General features: G+C 41.3%; 1 protein-coding gene across 2 annotated transcripts in view; it reads left to right on the top strand.

Annotated features, from left to right (window-relative positions):
• The window catches only part of GABRG2 (gamma-aminobutyric acid type A receptor subunit gamma2), a 169,695-nt gene that overhangs the window by 60,939 nt on the left and 85,530 nt on the right, over positions 1-23,226 (top strand). For both annotated transcript variants that reach the window (XM_075856305.1, XM_075856306.1), the window contains exons 2-3: positions 18,630-18,778; positions 21,868-21,935. In XM_075856305.1, the coding sequence (XP_075712420.1) occupies positions 18,630-18,778; positions 21,868-21,935 (217 nt within the window). The remainder of the gene's footprint in view (positions 1-18,629; positions 18,779-21,867; positions 21,936-23,226) is intronic.

A 23,226-nucleotide genomic window follows, 5' to 3' on the forward strand; every position in this document is an offset into this window, starting at 1 on the left:
CAAAATAAAAATTTATATAAATTAAACGATAAATTTGTACCAAAAAATGGTACCTACATAAACTACAACTCGTCCCGCAAAAAACAAAGTCTCATACAACTACGTCGTACAAAAAATAAAAATGTTATGCGCTTCGGGATGCAAAGAGGGAAATATATAAAAATTGTTCTGTCCTCAAGGCCAAAATAGACCGTGTCCTTAAAGAAAATTTTTTTGCTATAGAAAAAATATACAAATGTTAAAAAGTACACATCATTGGTATTTCCACAACTGCAACAACTTACACTGTAAAACGGAAAAGAAATCCAAGCTACTAAAGTCCTATGTATCCCAAAATGATACCAATGAAAACTACATTGATGGTATAACAAAAAATCTAAAATAGTGTTTATATATATATATATATATATATATATATATATATATATATAGCTCTCAGAATGTGGCGACACAAAGATAAATCATAATAAGTGTTTTTATTGGGCAGATTAATAAAAATCTAAAAAAAATTTGGCATCAGTGCCAGAATTAGTAAAAGTTTTACACCCCCTCAAAAAAATTATATATATTGAAAAGCTTTCATAAAATATAGATATATATATTTATATATTTTATGAAAGCTTTTCAATACAAAAAAATACAACTTATCTCTGGAAGATAACCCTTTTTGAAAATAAGTCACAGGTCTTACTTTTCTAACTGCTGGCAATAAGATGTTAATGCTGTGGGAGCCTTGGCCAGCCACAGATTTCCCCTGCAATGGCTGCATTGCCCCAGTAGCACTAGTTCTGCCAGAGTGGCTCTTACAAAGCTGCCCTCCACTCAGAGGGACCCTTCTCCGTCATGTTCATATGCCCTAATAGGAATAGGCATATCAACAGGTGTTGTCGTGATGAGGCATCCCTTTGATGAGGTTATCCGGGACTTTTTAAAATTGGCAGCAGGGCAGGGGATAGACTCAAATAATAAACCAGCAGATACTCACACCCTAAAGTGCCCCCCACTCCAGTGCTGAGGTCTTGTTCTTCGTCGCTCCAGTCCTGGAAGCTCCTTCAGCGGTTACATGCCGTTCATTGGTGACATGCCACTGCAGTCAATTGTTAGCCTCAGGGGTTACCATTAATGGCACATGACCTCTGAGGCCAGTGATTGGTTGCAGCATCACGTGAGCGCTGCAGTTGCTTCTGAGACCAGAGTGGAAAAGAATGGGTACTCAGCGCTGGATCGGGGGAGCACGTCAATGGGTAAGTATCTGATGATTGATTATGTTAGACTATCCCCTGCCCTGTTGCAGATTTTGAAAAGTCCTGGATAACCCCTTTAAGTCATCGACTGTTTTCTTTATAAACTGTGGGTTTGATTTAATTATATTAATAAAGTTTATTATGTCATTGTAAAAAGTAAACATGAAAACGAATACTAAGACCTAGTACACATCTGTGTTGGAGGCTTCGATAGGATTCCGCAAGAAAATCCAGGTTGCATGCTGCGCTATTGTTTCTGGTAGAACCACGGACACCCTGATGGAAAACTGACCGAATCTACTAAAGTCAATGAGTTCAGTTGGCTGCCGCTGGTGTCCGTGGTGCAGCGGAATCGGCGGTTCCAGTTATTCCCTTTTTCTGCTCCTTTGACAGAACAGAATAAGGGAATAACGAACGCAGATGTGAACATAACCTCTGTATATTCATTGACACCAAACAATAACAAGCAAAAAAAAGTCTGCATCTAGAATGTAATTTTTGGACAAACTATCTCTTAAAGAGGATCTGTCACTAGTTTATTAATTCCCTATCTCTTAACTAATCTAATAGGCGCTATGATGCTGATAACTACAGTGTGATTTTTTTAAATGTTTATTATTGGCAAAGTTATGAGCATTTTTCTAAATATGCTAATTTGGCTCTTATAGCCAACCAGGAGGTTACTCTTTCTTTTCACTCTGGGCGGTGTAATGCTTTCTGTATGATGCTGACCAATCAGCATAGAGCTTCCCCCCTTCCCTGTCCAGCAACAAGCATGATCATGATCATTTAGCATACAGCATCTATTCCCGACTGTGTTTTTAACTGGTGATATCTCCGGTTCACAGCTAGAATTTCATTCGAGATTAGAATCTCATCTTTCATATGACACCAGAACCACTGTTCTAGGTGGTCCACAGCTGGAAATATGGCTATTTGAACTGATCCCCCTTCCCTCCAGCCTCAGTCTCTCACACTGTGTGAAGCAGCTTCATGCTGATAGGACAGCGTCAGAAACTGTGAGGTAGCTCCACCTCAGGAGAATCGCTGCTTGTTGATGTCCATTTGTCAAGTATAAACTCATTTGCATATTTAGAAAAAAGCGCAGCAGTGGTCCCCCCTCATTCCGGTCCTGATCTCCTGGCTAGCGTTGTACTTTGTAGGTATAGGCACACTGCCGTTTGTGTGATACATATTTCTGTGATTGCATTTATATCTTTCTTACTTTTTTATACCAATCTGTGCAAAATGTACCATACCTGATACTTGTTTTAAACTTATGATTCAAGCACTTTTTCCTGGGCGATCTTTTGACTAGTTTTCCACCTGGGGGGCCATGCTGCTTTTATGTTCTGATTCCATCTTTGTATGAGGGCTCATTTTATCATGTCTAGTTTTGTCTATGTGTTTTTCTGTGTCTAAATTGACTTTAATAAAGGCTATGACACTTTTTCTATTATTTGGTCGTGACTTGTTTCTCTTTTTGGTATATTTAGAAAAAAGCTGATAACTTTTAAAATAATAAACGTTTTGGGACACAAATAACATTATCAGTGTGACAGTGCCTATTAGATTAGCTAGGAGACAGGGCAATACTAAACTAGTGACAGATCTTCTTTGAGTTTATAATTAATTTTAAATGTTTTACTGTTCTACTCCTGGAATTACTATATACTTGTTAGTAAAGTGAGACATCATGCATAAAAATAGAAACACATGCAAAATGTGCCAAGTTTATAAATACCCCTTGATGCTTTAATAGATTGTTGACGAAAATCACACTAATTATATATGCTAAGAAATGCACTTGCCTAATTATATCCCACACAGTTAATAATACAATTTTAGCAGATTATTATTTTTTCTTCTAAACAGTACTTTTTAGTCTAGCAAGTCAAGAGCCATAATAAGAATATTGTTCGGAAACCAGGTATCCCACTAACCAAACTGCTTCCAGATATTGGGTGTTTATATTCCTCTTAGGCCTCATCCACACGACAGGGTTTCCCGTCCGGGTGCCGGCCGTTCATAAATCGTCCGGCACCCGGCTGCATTAGGAATAATAGACCCCTAATGGGGCTATTCACACGACCGATTTTTTGACGGCCGGGAAAACCGGCCATCAAAAAATAGGACATGCTCTATTTTCGGCCGGGTACCCGGCCGCCCGGCTCCCATAGAAGTCTATGGGGCCGGGTAATACACGGCCATCACCGGAATGTGTCCCGAGCGATGGCCGGGTTTTCCGTGGCTTCCGCTCTATCGCCTCCTCCTCACAGCGCAGAGTGCATGTGAGGAGGAGGAGTTGATGCCATTCGGACGAATGGCTACGCTGTACACTGTGTGGCAGGGCCGGGGTGTACAGCAGGTGGAAGGGAGCACTGCGCTGGCTCCCTTCCCCTGCTTGTTAAAAGCGCCCTGGCCCGGCGACACCTTCCATGGCGCCGCTAGCAGCTGCTGCTGCTGCGGCTGCTGCTACTGTAGCGACGCCACTATAGCAGAGTAGGGAGGTATCTCCCCGCTCTGCTATGTGCTAGCCCCACTTTAGCTCCTTGAAGGAGCGGAATCCCCGTGTTTTCGGGGATTCCGCTCCTGGACAGAGCGCTTGATGTCTCTGTCCATATCTGGGCAGTGACATCAGGGGAAACTCCTGAAGCGGAATCCCCAAACACATGGGGATTCCCCTTCAGGAGTTGCCGCTGATGTCACTGTCCAGATCTGCCCGGCCCAGAACGGATGCAAAACTTTATGCAAACCGGCCGGGCAAAATGGCCGATTTTACGGGCCGACACTCGGGCTCGGGCGGGACCCGGTCGTGTGAATCCCGCCTTACAGAATAATTTAGAGGATCCAGGGCAAGAGAAAAACAATTATTTGTAAGAAAAACTTCTGTGTGCCTCAGTATAAAACGGGAGAGTCACAGAGGCAGAGGCGTAGCTAGGTTCTCCTGCACTCGGGGTAAAGATTCAGATTGGCGCCCCCCCCACAATTTATTTCCCGACATCTCCTTCCCCCTCGCCATGTTTTCTTTCCCTACCAATCAATGAGGTGTAATATTTTTTCACCATTTTTTTAATGTAACTCGAGTATAAAAGCATTTCTACATTTTACAAGCGATGTAGTTCTATAATGTAATTAACATAAAAATAAATTAAAAGAAAATAAATTAAAGAGGCCACACACAGCCCCCTGTAGATAGCGCCACACAGCTCCCTGTAGATAACGCCACACAGCCCCCCTTGTAGATAGTGCCACACACAGCCCGCTGCCCCTTGTAAATAGTGCCACATTCCCCCCCTTTTAAATAGCGCCACACTCCCCCCCCCTTGTAAATAGCGCCACACTCCCACCCCTTGTACTTAGCGCCACACTGTGAACAGACCGGTGAGTGGTAGCCTACCGCTACCACTCTCCGCTCTGCCTTGTGTGACTTACCGGAGGAACCAAGGAGGTCATGCGGCACAGGCAGCGGCGGAGTTCCTTCTGACTAGGGTTGGTGACAGCCAGGGCCGGCCTTAGCTTGGATGGCGCCCTGTGCGGGACTCTCTATTGCCGCCCCCTACACAAACCAAAAATGAACCACATATACGGACACGCTAGAACATATATACTGTACATACATAAAGATAGATATTTAGACATACAGGCAAATATACATACACACATCTGGAATATATACATACAGGTAAATATATAGACGTACAGACACATATACGCACACATACCGGCAGATAAATACACAGACCGGAGCATATACAAATACATAAAAGGCACAAATATACAAGCACAAAGACACATTCACAAACAGACCCATATATACACACACAGGCACATATGTACAAAGCACAGATAATGTAGTAGATGTTACCTGCAGTCCTATGTAACACCACAGATAACACAGTGATAACTCTCTGAGTACAGATAATGTAGTAGATGTAAGAGACAAATACATGCAGAGACACAGACAGACAGACACACACACACACACACACACACACACTGTAACATATACATATACAAACAGAGACACACACTGTATTCACACTATACACACACAGACACTCACCATGTCTCCTTGATGACAGCATCACAGGTCAGGACGGGCTGTGGGCGGAGCTTCCTCTCTGCTTCTCGGCATGTGTAACAGCAGAGCTGGAAGGCTGCAGCACGGGAGTGGACCTGTCCCCTGACCTGAGTTTCATCTGACCTCATGTCACTGATGTGAGGTCAGGTGACAAGTCAGGTGACTGGACTGGTCCACTCCCTGGCCGTCACAGACCCCAGTCAGAACGCCGTAATTTCCTGGCTCTTCCTAAAGCTGCTGCAGGTGTCCGACATACGGGGTGCCTATCAGCAGCGATTAGCTGCTCTTCGGCGCCCCCTCTTCCCTACCACCGAGTTGCGCCCGGGGCACATGCCCCGCCTGCCCCCCCCTAACTACGCCCCTGCACAGAGGTATAATATGGGCTCACATAAGGCTACAGACGGTGCATTACAGATCTGTAGCACATGGATCTCCTAATCCGGTCTTGTGCATGATCCCTGTATGAGTCAGGGTATCAGAGAATGAACGGAAGAATTAGGGAATCCATCCACTGCATCCAGTGACATCTTTATGTTCAGACTAGTGGATTAGCTATAGAGACTCAATGGTAGCAACCAGGTTTTTCCAATAGTGTGGTAGTGTTGATGTATTTTATTCCTGATTATCTTCTTATTCTTTTCTCTGCTACCTATTGCCTAATTGTCTATTGCTATTAAATTTGTCTTCTCATAGCTTTTTCCAAATAAAAATATTAACCCCTTAAAGTCCAAGCTATTATTTTGTTTTCACGTTTTAGCTTTTCAATCCCCGCCTTCCAAAAGCCATCGCTTTTTTTTTTTTTTTTGTCAATAGAGTGGTGTGAGAGCTTATTTTTTTGCGGTCCGGAGTTGCAGTTTCTATTGACACTATCTAAAGTACCATATTTTGTACTGGGAAACTGAAGAAAAAATCTTTGTGGGGTGAAATTGGAAAAAACTGTGATTCCTCCATTGTTTTTTGGGTTTCGTTTTTACGGTTTTCTCTGTGCGGTAGAAACGACAACTTAACTTTATTCTGATGGTCAATAGAATTATATATTTTTTTTTTTTTTTACTAGAAAAAGAAAAAAATATTTGTTAAAAAATATAAATTGTTTTGTGTCGCCATATTCTGAAAGTCATGACGTTTTTTATTTTTTTGGTTATTGAGCAGTGTGAGGGCCTATTTTTTTGCAGGATGATATATTATACTGCAGTTTTTATTGGTGCCATTTTTTGGTACATATGATTTTTTGATAATTTTTATTACATGTTTTCTTAGAGCTAAAGTGACCAAAAAACTGTGATTCTGGCATTTAATTTTTTTTTTTTTTTATGGTGTTTTTTTGTCCAGGTTAAATAATATTATATTGTAATAGTATTTTTAGGGCATGGCCAGAGGTGGCGTATTTCTGCAGACACTGTCTGCATCAATGCCGCACATAATCTGCGTTGCAGATTCTGTTGCGGCTTTGCCTAAAATGTGCAGTAAATTGATGCGGATTAGCCGTTGTGTATTCAGGTGAAGAGTACTTCCTGCTGTCTTTTAAAACATTTCATCTCAGTCTGGCTATAGAACTCGAAACACATAGGTCCAGCCAGAATGAAGAAATATCCTGTCCGTAAAACGAATACGCAACGCAACACACATAACATCTGCGGATTTCATTGTGGAATTTTGAATCTCTATTGAAGTCAATGGAGAAATTCCGCAAGAAGTCCGCAACAAGTCCGCTACACGTCCGCAACAGCCAGTGTATGAAAACACAGAAAAAGGCCATACTTGCAAATGGACACAGCCAGGTCAGAAAATGCTGATGAAGGAGTGAGCAGGTGCTTTAAATAATAATAGCCACTCCCACTGGTCTTGAGGGGAGTGGTGTGTGGTGCATGGGATGTGTAGTAAGAAATAATAAATGAATAGTGTGTGTGTGCAAGTGTAATACTATGAGTGAAATATAGGGGGCAGTAATGAGTAAAGTGCCTCAATAGAAATAAAATGGATAATGGGGTGCAAGTGTGTGAAACATGGAGGGATAGTGTGTACGTCATGAGGCACAACGTGTATAGCCAGGTAGAAGCCTATTTGTGACGCCTTGATAGTTCATAGAGCGGGCTACCCTGCTTGCTATGCCAAACAACAACACACCATGCTCTCCCAGCATCAAAGACCCAGCTGTGTCCAAGAGAAGCGAATATATGTAGTAATGAAAAATACCTGGGGTATTAGTAATCATTTTGGCCAAAAGGACGCAAGCTCGCAATCCACGACAAGGATCCCCAGACTTGCGAGTCCCTAAATCCTTAAATGGAACAGAACGTTCCTGATGTACAAACAGAACCGATAAAAACAAGGGGACATATATGAAAACACAGAAAAAGGCCATACTTGCAAATGGACACAGCCAGGTCAGAAAATGCTGATGAAGGAGTGAGCAGGTGCTTTAAATAATAATAGCCACTCCCACTGGTCTTGAGGGGAGTGGTGTGTGGTGCATGGGATGTGTAGTAAGAAATAATAAATGAATAGTGTGTGTGTGCAAGTGTAATACTATGAGTGAAATATAGGGGGCAGTAATGAGTAAAGTGCCTCAATAGAAATAAAATGGATAATGGGGTGCAAGTGTGTGAAACATGGAGGGATAGTGTGTACGTCATGAGGCACAACGTGTATAGCCAGGTAGAAGCCTATTTGTGACGCCTTGATAGTTCATAGAGCGGGCTACCCTGCTTGCTATGCCAAACAACAACACACCATGCTCTCCCAGCATCAAAGACCCAGCTGTGTCCAAGAGAAGCGAATATATGTAGTAATGAAAAATACCTGGGGTATTAGTAATCATTTTGGCCAAAAGGACGCAAGCTCGCAATCCACGACAAGGATCCCCAGACTTGCGAGTCCCTAAATCCTTAAATGGAACAGAACGTTCCTGATGTACAAACAGAACCGATAAAAACAAGGGGACATATATGAAAACACAGAAAAAGGCCATACTTGCAAATGGACACAGCCAGGTCAGAAAATGCTGATGAAGGAGTGAGCAGGTGCTTTAAATAATAATAGCCACTCCCACTGGTCTTGAGGGGAGTGGTGTGTGGTGCATGGGATGTGTAGTAAGAAATAATAAATGAATAGTGTGTGTGTGCAAGTGTAATACTATGAGTGAAATATAGGGGGCAGTAATGAGTAAAGTGCCTCAATAGAAATAAAATGGATAATGGGGTGCAAGTGTGTGAAACATGGAGGGATAGTGTGTACGTCATGAGGCACAACGTGTATAGCCAGGTAGAAGCCTATTTGTGACGCCTTGATAGTTCATAGAGCGGGCTACCCTGCTTGCTATGCCAAACAACAACACACCATGCTCTCCCAGCATCAAAGACCCAGCTGTGTCCAAGAGAAGCGAATATATGTAGTAATGAAAAATACCTGGGGTATTAGTAATCATTTTGGCCAAAAGGACGCAAGCTCGCAATCCACGACAAGGATCCCCAGACTTGCGAGTCCCTAAATCCTTAAATGGAACAGAACGTTCCTGATGTACAAACAGAACCGATAAAAACAAGGGGACATATATGAAAACACAGAAAAAGGCCATACTTGCAAATGGACACAGCCAGGTCAGAAAATGCTGATGAAGGAGTGAGCAGGTGCTTTAAATAATAATAGCCACTCCCACTGGTCTTGAGGGGAGTGGTGTGTGGTGCATGGGATGTGTAGTAAGAAATAATAAATGAATAGTGTGTGTGTGCAAGTGTAATACTATGAGTGAAATATAGGGGGCAGTAATGAGTAAAGTGCCTCAATAGAAATAAAATGGATAATGGGGTGCAAGTGTGTGAAACATGGAGGGATAGTGTGTACGTCATGAGGCACAACGTGTATAGCCAGGTAGAAGCCTATTTGTGACGCCTTGATAGTTCATAGAGCGGGCTACCCTGCTTGCTATGCCAAACAACAACACACCATGCTCTCCCAGCATCAAAGACCCAGCTGTGTCCAAGAGAAGCGAATATATGTAGTAATGAAAAATACCTGGGGTATTAGTAATCATTTTGGCCAAAAGGACGCAAGCTCGCAATCCACGACAAGGATCCCCAGACTTGCGAGTCCCTAAATCCTTAAATGGAACAGAACGTTCCTGATGTACAAACAGAACCGATAAAAACAAGGGGACATATATGAAAACACAGAAAAAGGCCATACTTGCAAATGGACACAGCCAGGTCAGAAAATGCTGATGAAGGAGTGAGCAGGTGCTTTAAATAATAATAGCCACTCCCACTGGTCTTGAGGGGAGTGGTGTGTGGTGCATGGGATGTGTAGTAAGAAATAATAAATGAATAGTGTGTGTGTGCAAGTGTAATACTATGAGTGAAATATAGGGGGCAGTAATGAGTAAAGTGCCTCAATAGAAATAAAATGGATAATGGGGTGCAAGTGTGTGAAACATGGAGGGATAGTGTGTACGTCATGAGGCACAACGTGTATAGCCAGGTAGAAGCCTATTTGTGACGCCTTGATAGTTCATAGAGCGGGCTACCCTGCTTGCTATGCCAAACAACAACACACCATGCTCTCCCAGCATCAAAGACCCAGCTGTGTCCAAGAGAAGCGAATATATGTAGTAATGAAAAATACCTGGGGTATTAGTAATCATTTTGGCCAAAAGGACGCAAGCTCGCAATCCACGACAAGGATCCCCAGACTTGCGAGTCCCTAAATCCTTAAATGGAACAGAACGTTCCTGATGTACAAACAGAACCGATAAAAACAAGGGGACATATATGAAAACACAGAAAAAGGCCATACTTGCAAATGGACACAGCCAGGTCAGAAAATGCTGATGAAGGAGTGAGCAGGTGCTTTAAATAATAATAGCCACTCCCACTGGTCTTGAGGGGAGTGGTGTGTGGTGCATGGGATGTGTAGTAAGAAATAATAAATGAATAGTGTGTGTGTGCAAGTGTAATACTATGAGTGAAATATAGGGGGCAGTAATGAGTAAAGTGCCTCAATAGAAATAAAATGGATAATGGGGTGCAAGTGTGTGAAACATGGAGGGATAGTGTGTACGTCATGAGGCACAACGTGTATAGCCAGGTAGAAGCCTATTTGTGACGCCTTGATAGTTCATAGAGCGGGCTACCCTGCTTGCTATGCCAAACAACAACACACCATGCTCTCCCAGCATCAAAGACCCAGCTGTGTCCAAGAGAAGCGAATATATGTAGTAATGAAAAATACCTGGGGTATTAGTAATCATTTTGGCCAAAAGGACGCAAGCTCGCAATCCACGACAAGGATCCCCAGACTTGCGAGTCCCTAAATCCTTAAATGGAACAGAACGTTCCTGATGTACAAACAGAACCGATAAAAACAAGGGGACATATATGAAAACACAGAAAAAGGCCATACTTGCAAATGGACACAGCCAGGTCAGAAAATGCTGATGAAGGAGTGAGCAGGTGCTTTAAATAATAATAGCCACTCCCACTGGTCTTGAGGGGAGTGGTGTGTGGTGCATGGGATGTGTAGTAAGAAATAATAAATGAATAGTGTGTGTGTGCAAGTGTAATACTATGAGTGAAATATAGGGGGCAGTAATGAGTAAAGTGCCTCAATAGAAATAAAATGGATAATGGGGTGCAAGTGTGTGAAACATGGAGGGATAGTGTGTACGTCATGAGGCACAACGTGTATAGCCAGGTAGAAGCCTATTTGTGACGCCTTGATAGTTCATAGAGCGGGCTACCCTGCTTGCTATGCCAAACAACAACACACCATGCTCTCCCAGCATCAAAGACCCAGCTGTGTCCAAGAGAAGCGAATATATGTAGTAATGAAAAATACCTGGGGTATTAGTAATCATTTTGGCCAAAAGGACGCAAGCTCGCAATCCACGACAAGGATCCCCAGACTTGCGAGTCCCTAAATCCTTAAATGGAACAGAACGTTCCTGATGTACAAACAGAACCGATAAAAACAAGGGGACATATATGAAAACACAGAAAAAGGCCATACTTGCAAATGGACACAGCCAGGTCAGAAAATGCTGATGAAGGAGTGAGCAGGTGCTTTAAATAATAATAGCCACTCCCACTGGTCTTGAGGGGAGTGGTGTGTGGTGCATGGGATGTGTAGTAAGAAATAATAAATGAATAGTGTGTGTGTGCAAGTGTAATACTATGAGTGAAATATAGGGGGCAGTAATGAGTAAAGTGCCTCAATAGAAATAAAATGGATAATGGGGTGCAAGTGTGTGAAACATGGAGGGATAGTGTGTACGTCATGAGGCACAACGTGTATAGCCAGGTAGAAGCCTATTTGTGACGCCTTGATAGTTCATAGAGCGGGCTACCCTGCTTGCTATGCCAAACAACAACACACCATGCTCTCCCAGCATCAAAGACCCAGCTGTGTCCAAGAGAAGCGAATATATGTAGTAATGAAAAATACCTGGGGTATTAGTAATCATTTTGGCCAAAAGGACGCAAGCTCGCAATCCACGACAAGGATCCCCAGACTTGCGAGTCCCTAAATCCTTAAATGGAACAGAACGTTCCTGATGTACAAACAGAACCGATAAAAACAAGGGGACATATATGAAAACACAGAAAAAGGCCATACTTGCAAATGGACACAGCCAGGTCAGAAAATGCTGATGAAGGAGTGAGCAGGTGCTTTAAATAATAATAGCCACTCCCACTGGTCTTGAGGGGAGTGGTGTGTGGTGCATGGGATGTGTAGTAAGAAATAATAAATGAATAGTGTGTGTGTGCAAGTGTAATACTATGAGTGAAATATAGGGGGCAGTAATGAGTAAAGTGCCTCAATAGAAATAAAATGGATAATGGGGTGCAAGTGTGTGAAACATGGAGGGATAGTGTGTACGTCATGAGGCACAACGTGTATAGCCAGGTAGAAGCCTATTTGTGACGCCTTGATAGTTCATAGAGCGGGCTACCCTGCTTGCTATGCCAAACAACAACACACCATGCTCTCCCAGCATCAAAGACCCAGCTGTGTCCAAGAGAAGCGAATATATGTAGTAATGAAAAATACCTGGGGTATTAGTAATCATTTTGGCCAAAAGGACGCAAGCTCGCAATCCACGACAAGGATCCCCAGACTTGCGAGTCCCTAAATCCTTAAATGGAACAGAACGTTCCTGATGTACAAACAGAACCGATAAAAACAAGGGGACATATATGAAAACACAGAAAAAGGCCATACTTGCAAATGGACACAGCCAGGTCAGAAAATGCTGATGAAGGAGTGAGCAGGTGCTTTAAATAATAATAGCCACTCCCACTGGTCTTGAGGGGAGTGGTGTGTGGTGCATGGGATGTGTAGTAAGAAATAATAAATGAATAGTGTGTGTGTGCAAGTGTAATACTATGAGTGAAATATAGGGGGCAGTAATGAGTAAAGTGCCTCAATAGAAATAAAATGGATAATGGGGTGCAAGTGTGTGAAACATGGAGGGATAGTGTGTACGTCATGAGGCACAACGTGTATAGCCAGGTAGAAGCCTATTTGTGACGCCTTGATAGTTCATAGAGCGGGCTACCCTGCTTGCTATGCCAAACAACAACACACCATGCTCTCCCAGCATCAAAGACCCAGCTGTGTCCAAGAGAAGCGAATATATGTAGTAATGAAAAATACCTGGGGTATTAGTAATCATTTTGGCCAAAAGGACGCAAGCTCGCAATCCACGACAAGGATCCCCAGACTTGCGAGTCCCTAAATCCTTAAATGGAACAGAACGTTCCTGATGTACAAACAGAACCGATAAAAACAAGGGGACATATATGAAAACACAGAAAAAGGCCATACTTGCAAATGGACACAGCCAGGTCAGAAAATGCTGATGAAGGAGTGAGCAGGTGCTTTAAATAATAATAGCCACTCCCACTGGTCTTGAGGGGAGTGGTGTGTGGTGCATGGGATGTGTAGTAAGAAATAATAAATGAATAGTGTGTGTGTGCAAGTGTAATACTATGAGTGAAATATAGGGGGCAGTAATGAGTAAAGTGCCTCAATAGAAATAAAATGGATAATGGGGTGCAAGTGTGTGAAACATGGAGGGATAGTGTGTACGTCATGAGGCACAACGTGTATAGCCAGGTAGAAGCCTATTTGTGACGCCTTGATAGTTCATAGAGCGGGCTACCCTGCTTGCTATGCCAAACAACAACACACCATGCTCTCCCAGCATCAAAGACCCAGCTGTGTCCAAGAGAAGCGAATATATGTAGTAATGAAAAATACCTGGGGTATTAGTAATCATTTTGGCCAAAAGGACGCAAGCTCGCAATCCACGACAAGGATCCCCAGACTTGCGAGTCCCTAAATCCTTAAATGGAACAGAACGTTCCTGATGTACAAACAGAACCGATAAAAACAAGGGGACATATATGAAAACACAGAAAAAGGCCATACTTGCAAATGGACACAGCCAGGTCAGAAAATGCTGATGAAGGAGTGAGCAGGTGCTTTAAATAATAATAGCCACTCCCACTGGTCTTGAGGGGAGTGGTGTGTGGTGCATGGGATGTGTAGTAAGAAATAATAAATGAATAGTGTGTGTGTGCAAGTGTAATACTATGAGTGAAATATAGGGGGCAGTAATGAGTAAAGTGCCTCAATAGAAATAAAATGGATAATGGGGTGCAAGTGTGTGAAACATGGAGGGATAGTGTGTACGTCATGAGGCACAACGTGTATAGCCAGGTAGAAGCCTATTTGTGACGCCTTGATAGTTCATAGAGCGGGCTACCCTGCTTGCTATGCCAAACAACAACACACCATGCTCTCCCAGCATCAAAGACCCAGCTGTGTCCAAGAGAAGCGAATATATGTAGTAATGAAAAATACCTGGGGTATTAGTAATCATTTTGGCCAAAAGGACGCAAGCTCGCAATCCACGACAAGGATCCCCAGACTTGCGAGTCCCTAAATCCTTAAATGGAACAGAACGTTCCTGATGTACAAACAGAACCGATAAAAACAAGGGGACATATATGAAAACACAGAAAAAGGCCATACTTGCAAATGGACACAGCCAGGTCAGAAAATGCTGATGAAGGAGTGAGCAGGTGCTTTAAATAATAATAGCCACTCCCACTGGTCTTGAGGGGAGTGGTGTGTGGTGCATGGGATGTGTAGTAAGAAATAATAAATGAATAGTGTGTGTGTGCAAGTGTAATACTATGAGTGAAATATAGGGGGCAGTAATGAGTAAAGTGCCTCAATAGAAATAAAATGGATAATGGGGTGCAAGTGTGTGAAACATGGAGGGATAGTGTGTACGTCATGAGGCACAACGTGTATAGCCAGGTAGAAGCCTATTTGTGACGCCTTGATAGTTCATAGAGCGGGCTACCCTGCTTGCTATGCCAAACAACAACACACCATGCTCTCCCAGCATCAAAGACCCAGCTGTGTCCAAGAGAAGCGAATATATGTAGTAATGAAAAATACCTGGGGTATTAGTAATCATTTTGGCCAAAAGGACGCAAGCTCGCAATCCACGACAAGGATCCCCAGACTTGCGAGTCCCTAAATCCTTAAATGGAACAGAACGTTCCTGATGTACAAACAGAACCGATAAAAACAAGGGGACATATATGAAAACACAGAAAAAGGCCATACTTGCAAATGGACACAGCCAGGTCAGAAAATGCTGATGAAGGAGTGAGCAGGTGCTTTAAATAATAATAGCCACTCCCACTGGTCTTGAGGGGAGTGGTGTGTGGTGCATGGGATGTGTAGTAAGAAATAATAAATGAATAGTGTGTGTGTGCAAGTGTAATACTATGAGTGAAATATAGGGGGCAGTAATGAGTAAAGTGCCTCAATAGAAATAAAATGGATAATGGGGTGCAAGTGTGTGAAACATGGAGGGATAGTGTGTACGTCATGAGGCACAACGTGTATAGCCAGGTAGAAGCCTATTTGTGACGCCTTGATAGTTCATAGAGCGGGCTACCCTGCTTGCTATGCCAAACAACAACACACCATGCTCTCCCAGCATCAAAGACCCAGCTGTGTCCAAGAGAAGCGAATATATGTAGTAATGAAAAATACCTGGGGTATTAGTAATCATTTTGGCCAAAAGGACGCAAGCTCGCAATCCACGACAAGGATCCCCAGACTTGCGAGTCCCTAAATCCTTAAATGGAACAGAACGTTCCTGATGTACAAACAGAACCGATAAAAACAAGGGGACATATATGAAAACACAGAAAAAGGCCATACTTGCAAATGGACACAGCCAGGTCAGAAAATGCTGATGAAGGAGTGAGCAGGTGCTTTAAATAATAATAGCCACTCCCACTGGTCTTGAGGGGAGTGGTGTGTGGTGCATGGGATGTGTAGTAAGAAATAATAAATGAATAGTGTGTGTGTGCAAGTGTAATACTATGAGTGAAATATAGGGGGCAGTAATGAGTAAAGTGCCTCAATAGAAATAAAATGGATAATGGGGTGCAAGTGTGTGAAACATGGAGGGATAGTGTGTACGTCATGAGGCACAACGTGTATAGCCAGGTAGAAGCCTATTTGTGACGCCTTGATAGTTCATAGAGCGGGCTACCCTGCTTGCTATGCCAAACAACAACACACCATGCTCTCCCAGCATCAAAGACCCAGCTGTGTCCAAGAGAAGCGAATATATGTAGTAATGAAAAATACCTGGGGTATTAGTAATCATTTTGGCCAAAAGGACGCAAGCTCGCAATCCACGACAAGGATCCCCAGACTTGCGAGTCCCTAAATCCTTAAATGGAACAGAACGTGTATGCTGCGGACACCAAATTCCGCACCGCAGCCTATGGTCCGCAGCGGAGTTTTCCGCCACGTGTGCATGAACATAACTAAAAAGTTGTGGAAACCAATGGAGAAAATGTCCGCTGCGGATATCCGCAGCGGACTGGCCGCAGCGGAATTCCAGAGGAATTCCGCCACGTCTGGCCATGCCCTTAGGGACACTGCAATACCAATTTTGTTATTTTTTTCATTTTTTTACATTAATTTAAAAGAATAATGGGAAAAGTGGTTTCTTTTTTATGATCTTTTAATATTGTTTATACTACTAAAAAGTTTATTTAACTATCTTTTGCATTTTTTATTAGTCCCCCTAGGGGATTTTAACCACTGTCTGGGGTTATTCACTCTAAGCCCTCATGCTCACAGGCATATTATGGCTCTGTACAACCTCTGTAATAAAGGGCTGATAGATGTCTGTGCATCCCTATTCCAATTCTCCCAAGGCACATAGATTTTTTTTTCTGTTGGATTCCATATGAATCCAGCAAAATAAAAATATTGTAACATGCTCCATCAGACAATGTAGACTTTCTGATTGCATTTGTACACAAGTCTCTAACCTGTGCATGTGGAATTAATTGTTTAATGGGGTTTTCTGGGACTTAGAATAAAACCTGTTCAGCTAAAAGTTGGTGGGTCTTTTCTGTTTATAAGACCACCAACTAAGGGCTATATTTAATGTGTTATGCCTGATGAAGAAATCAGTGTAGCTTTGAATCGTGTTGCTTTAACACATGAATAAATTCTTTGGACTTTCTATTTCCTAAAAGAATCTTCATTTAACAATAAGGAGGACAAGTAGTGCTTGGGAAAGTATCCAGGCCTTTTACTTCCGTGTATATACAGAGTGAGAATGAGGCAGAGGGACACAGACACAGATGCTGCAGCAGCTTTTAGTATGTGTTATATCTCACCCTAGTGCTGGATTAACAACTACACTGCTCATGAGAGAATGATGTTCTTTTCTCTATGTCTGAAGTGTATAGAGGACATTATAGTTGTTAGGCTGCACCCAGAAGCTCAGAAAAAACTGAGAAGTAGGTATAGTGATTGCAGAAGGCAAAGCTACAAATAAAATGCAAAATACAAGTCATCTAATGGTCAGAAAAAATGACATTCCTCATGTACATATATATGACAGCTTATTCTGAATAGTCATCTGAAAGTTTAGGTACGCTTCAAATCAGAGTTGCATGCTACTTTTGCTGGTATATTTTACCAAAAAACGCAGGGCAGCTTTGGTAAGAGAAATCAAGACTTTACATTTTTTTGTCTGTATTATCTCCTTTATACTTGCTGTATCTCCTTCTGTATATGTTTTTTTTTCCTAGAAATGTATCACAAGCTGTCTTATTGATTGTAAACTGCTAATCACATACCATTGTAGACTTTTTATATTTTGGGCATAATGACTAAGAATTCCCCTATATTAAGTATTGTATGTTTTCTATAGTATGACAGAAGGTAGTTAAAACTGAAAGTGAGTTGAGCAATGAGTAACTAAACACCAGAAGGCAATAAACCCTAATGTAGAGTCATGTCAGAATCTCTTTATCTCAATATGTCTGTTACTCGTGACTGCTTAATCCAATATTACTAAAAGACCTCTTAATTTTTACAGGGATTACAATTTAACATATTATTTCAATCACCAGCAATTATTCAAGCAGAGCATAAATATGGGCATAACAAATCAGGACAAATAGGCACTTTTAAAACTATTTTCAACTAGTGCATATTTAACAACCCCACATGGGGGGTTTTATGTCCGTAAACTTTTGAAATATTTAAGAAATATTGCACTTGACAACTGCCCTATATGAGTGAACAAAGGCTCGGCCTTAACAGTTCAGAACTCTTTCACTGCCTTGATATGGGTAACTACCCCAAATTTTTACTTTACACTTATCTAGTTTTGAAATATACACCACAGAGGAATTTCTGGCCTCTGCTGGATTTACTTGTGAATTATAGGTTTCTTTGGTCTAGAAGGACAAAGCCTTTTGAAAAGAATTAAGCAGGGGCATATCTATAGGGGTGTATAGGTTGCATTGTACACAGGCATTGAAGTCCAAAGTGGCCCAAAATGTCCCACTGCGCCCTAGGACAAGACCAGTACTATAAATGACACGTAGTAGTTGGGAAGCCCTGTTTCTAATATTGCATTGGGGCCCAGAACAGATTTTTCTGGGCTTATTCCTACTATGTTTTCAAGCATGTTCAGAATAAGTGCTCACATATAGTAGGAATGCAAATAGTCTCTAAACTTTGGTTGGATATACGGTAATAATGTTTTGCAGACTCTTCCATAAACATACAAGCAAGTTCTCTTGATTGGTATGGAAAGGGACAATATCATTGGCCTTTCATCATATTAAAACTTTCCCCAAATGAATAGTGCACAGCTATTATTAGTATTTATTCATGAGTATTTAAATATTCAAGGTATTAATCTAAATTTGGTTTTTTTTATTCTCTACCTGTAGTTCAGTTCAAAAAGAAGAGGAAGATTATGAAGACGCAACATCTAATAAAACATGGCTGTTGACAAGAAAATTCCATGATAATGATGTTACATCTATTCTCAATGGACTTTTAAAGGGTTATGACAACAAGCTCAGACCTGATATTGGAGGTATGGAAAATGCAGGGGTACTATACAAGTAAGATGTTTAATAAAAAGGGGATGTTATACATTGTCCTACTTCTATTCATTGTGGTATTGATTTTCTCTTTTTCTTATTTGGAAGGGTTGTCAATTACATTTTATGAAATACTATAGACAACTCAAAATAAAGGCAGGCTAGCATATTCTAGAGTTGAAAATAAATAAATAAATATATACGGATGTAGCCAAGTTTATCTTGACTCTGATAACTTGCAGCAGCGTGATATCACACAATAAAAGCCATTGAAAAGTAATTGAAAAAAGTCAAGTTAAAGTTTCTTACCACTGTGTATTTAATGCGTTAAGAGTCAAGATAAAGATGGCTACATCTGTATACTGTATGTATATACATATACACATACACGGTTCAGTCATAACATTAAAACCACCTACCTAATATCGAGGCATGAACTCCACAAGACGTCTGAAGGTTGCTGTGGTATCTGGCACCAAGATGTTAGCAGCAGATGCTTTAAGTCCTATAAGTTGCGAAGTGGGTGCTCCGTGGATTGGACTTGTTTTTCCAGCACATTCCACAAATGCTCGATCGGATTAAGATCTGGTGAATTTGGAGGCCAATTCAACAACTTGAACTCTTTGTCATTTTCCACAAACCATTCCTGAACAATTTTTGCAGTGTGGCAGGATGCGTTATGCTGCCATTAGGGTATATAGTTGCCATGAAATGATGTACCTGGCCTGCAGCAATGTTTAGATATGTGGTATGTGTCAAAGTTTCATCCACATGCCAGAACCCAAGTTTCCCTAGAAGGATATTGCCCAGAGCATCACATTTCCTCCGTCAGCTTGTCTTCCTTCCAAAGTGCATTCTGTTGCCATCTCTTGCCCAGGTAAGCGATGCACACACACCCAGCCATTTACATGATGAAAAAAAATATTATTCATCAGACAAGGCCACCTTGTTCCATTGCTCCATGGTCCAGTGTTGGTGTCAATTATAGTCACTTTTTGCGATTGACAGAAGTCAGCATGGACACACTGATCGGTGTCCGGCTACGCAGCTCCAAATTTAACAAGTTACGATGCACTGTGTTTTTCCACTTTTCATTCATAGCCAACATTAACCTTTTTTTTTTTTTTTTTAGCAATTTCTGCTACAGTAGCTCTTCTATAGTTTTTTCTCTCCTCAAGCATCAATGAGCTTGGGACACCCACAACCTTGTCACTGGTTCATTGATTGAACTTCCTTGTACCTTGCACTTTTGTTAGGTACTAATCACTGTATACCGTCAGAGGTCAGAGTTGTTATCACGGCGCAAAGGGACAATATTAGGCAGGTGGTTTTAATGTTATGGCTGGACTGTGTATTTATACACAAAGACTATTCTATAGAGGAATTTGGAAAGCTGGTGCAAGTGGACATGTCTTTTGGCTTGCCCTTCTCTCCTGGCCATCAATAGTCAACTTTAAATTTTTTGATATGTAATAGAAAATAAACTTGAACACTTTGCAAGGAACGAGGAAGTTTTTCCATCACTAGTAGAAAACAAAAAGTTGTAAAACTTTGGATTGCCCTTCCACAAGAGATAATGATGGCAAAACAATATTAACTCGTTGCCGACACAGGACGAGAATTCTCATCCTGAGCGGCTAGAACTTGGTGCATTAGGACGAGCATTCTCGTCCTGTGTGACAGCCGTCTGTGCGCGCGATCGAGAGCGGAAAAATGGCTGTAATACACAGCCACGGCCCCGCTCTGACAGCGGAGAGGAGAGAAACATCTTCTCTTCGCCGTTAACCCTTTGAATGCCGTGATGAAAGCTGATTGCAGCGTTCAAGGAGAGGGGACTGCACTTTGATCGCGTCACAGAAGATAACTGTGACGCGATCAAAGCCCATAACTCGTATGGTCAGACAGCCCAGGGTCCATTGAAGGACCCCAGGGCTGTCTGAACATATTTCCTGTTGTTAGGGCATACTGAGGAATGCCCTAACAACTGCCTGTGTACAATCAGTACACAGGCTAATGTACTAGCATATAGATCTATGCCAGTACATTACAGTTACAAAATAAAAATCAAAATGATAAATCCCTTTATGGGATTAAAAAAAAAGTTAAATGAATGTAAAAAAATTAATGATAAATAAAAAGTAAAAAAATACACAGAAACACAAATTTTTTATAATAAATAAACTTTTTAAAATATAAGTCCCAAAACATGAAATAATATAGACATATTTGGTATCGCCATGACCGTAACAACCTGTAAAACAAATGTATAACATTATTTATGATGATCGGTGTATGGTGCAAAACAAAATATATTAAAACTGCTGTGGAACAGTTTTTTTCTGCATTTTTGCCAAAATACAAATTTATAGAAATAAAATGATAATGTATTTGTACCAAGAAATGGTACCTACATAAAGTACAACCCGTCCCGCAAAAAACAAAGTCTCATACAACTACGTCGTACAAAAAATAAAAGAGTTATGAGCGTCGGGATGCAAAGAGGGAAATATAAAAAAAAAATCTGTCCTCAAGGCCAAAATTGGCTGTGTCCTTAAGGGGTTAAAGGTTTTTTGGGGGAATATAATCCTTAGGATAGGCCAGCAATATTAGAGTTAGGTAAAAACTAATTTGAAATGTAAAAAGAAGGGTAGACAAGGCAGTCCTTTTGTAATGTTTTTGAGCAGTATGTGCTCGCATATTTTTTATTTTTTTTTTAAATATTTTACTTAACTAAAAAGCGTAGTACCCTGTAATATGTTTTGTTTTTTTTACAATGGGAGTCAATAGGTGACCATATATTCAGTGTATACATCTGGAGGTTTTTCTGGTTCATATACCAAATGTACACTATAAACGCAGTATGAATACAGCATAACAAAGGACGATCCTTTTAATGGATCAGATAAAGTGATATAGACTGTTTCAACTGTTCAAAAAGGTAATAGTGTAACAAAATACGATGGAGGTTGCATTTATCTTCTGACAAAAATATTGAGGGAATTATAAGGAAAAAATTGTTAACATTTTATTTTGTCATATAGGATAAATTAACTTATATCATTTACCTTTTACTTGTTAACAGTAAAGCCAACAGTAATACATACGGACATGTATGTTAACAGTATTGGACCAGTAAATGCTATCAATATGGTAAGTATTGTTTTTTTTAATTTATTTATGAATTATTACTTAATATAATGGTACAATTTTATGTTGCCAATTTTATGTTTCATAATACCTAACCCCTTCCTGTTTACCGACATACATCACCTTCTCGAGGGCAGCTGTAATCAACAGCTGCCCGCCTGCACTAACGGCCGTAATTGGAGAAAACTCCAATCCTGGCTATTTAGCTGTTTCTGAACCGCAATTAATGTTAACTGACTAAAGAAGGCTTCCTTTCTCAGTTGTCTGTCAGGCCTGGCATTGCTGGTGCTGGTGGTTTCATACTGGCAGCCTAACAAGGGTCCCCAAGGCTGTCATGTTACATCATTGCCTGTGCATTTTAAATGCACATGCAATGTTGTAATATCATAGACATAGACATTAAATTGCTAAAAAAAAGTTTAAAAATCCCCTAATGGAGCTAAACATAAAAGATACATTTATTAAAGAGGCTCTGTCACCAGATTTTGCAACCCCTATCTGCAATTGCAGCAGATAGGCGCTGCAATGTAGATTACAGTAACGTTTTTATTTTTAAAAAACGAGCATTTTTGGCCAAGTTATGACCATTTTCGTATTTATGCAAATGAGGCTTGCAAAAGTACAACTGGGCGTGTTGAAAAGTAAAAGTACAAGTGGGCGTGTATTATGTGTGTACATCGGGGCGTGTTTACTACTTTTACTAGCTGGGCGTTGTGCATAGAAGTATCATCCACTCCTCTTCACAACGCCCAGCTTCTGGCAGTGCAGACACAGCCGTGTTCTCCAGAGATCACGCTGTGTCGTCACTCACAGGTCCTGCATCGTGTCAGACGAGCGAGGACACATCGACACCAGAGGCTACAGATGATTCTGCAGCAGCATCGACGTTTGCAGGTAAGTCGATGTAGCTACTTACCTGCAAATGCTGATGCTGCTGCAGAATCAACTGTAGCCTCTGGTGCCGACACGATGCAGGACCTGTGAGTGACGTCACAGATCTGCACTGCCAGAAGCTGGGCGTTCTGAAGAGAAGTGGATGATACTTCTCGTCAGAGCGCCCAGCTAGTAAAAGAAGTAAACACGCCCCGATGTAAGACACATAATACACGCCCAGTTGTACTTTTACTTTTCAACACGCCCAGTTGTACTTTTGCAAGCCTCATTTGCATAAATACGAAAATGGTCATAACTTGGCCAAAAATGCTCGTTTTTTAAAAATAAAAACGTTACTGTAATCTACATTGCAGCGCCGATCTGCTGCAATAGCAGATAGGGGCTGCAAAATCTGGTGACA

This window comes from Rhinoderma darwinii, chromosome 3 (genome assembly GCF_050947455.1).
Source record: "Rhinoderma darwinii isolate aRhiDar2 chromosome 3, aRhiDar2.hap1, whole genome shotgun sequence".
NCBI classification, from domain to species: Eukaryota; Metazoa; Chordata; class Amphibia; order Anura; family Rhinodermatidae; genus Rhinoderma; species Rhinoderma darwinii.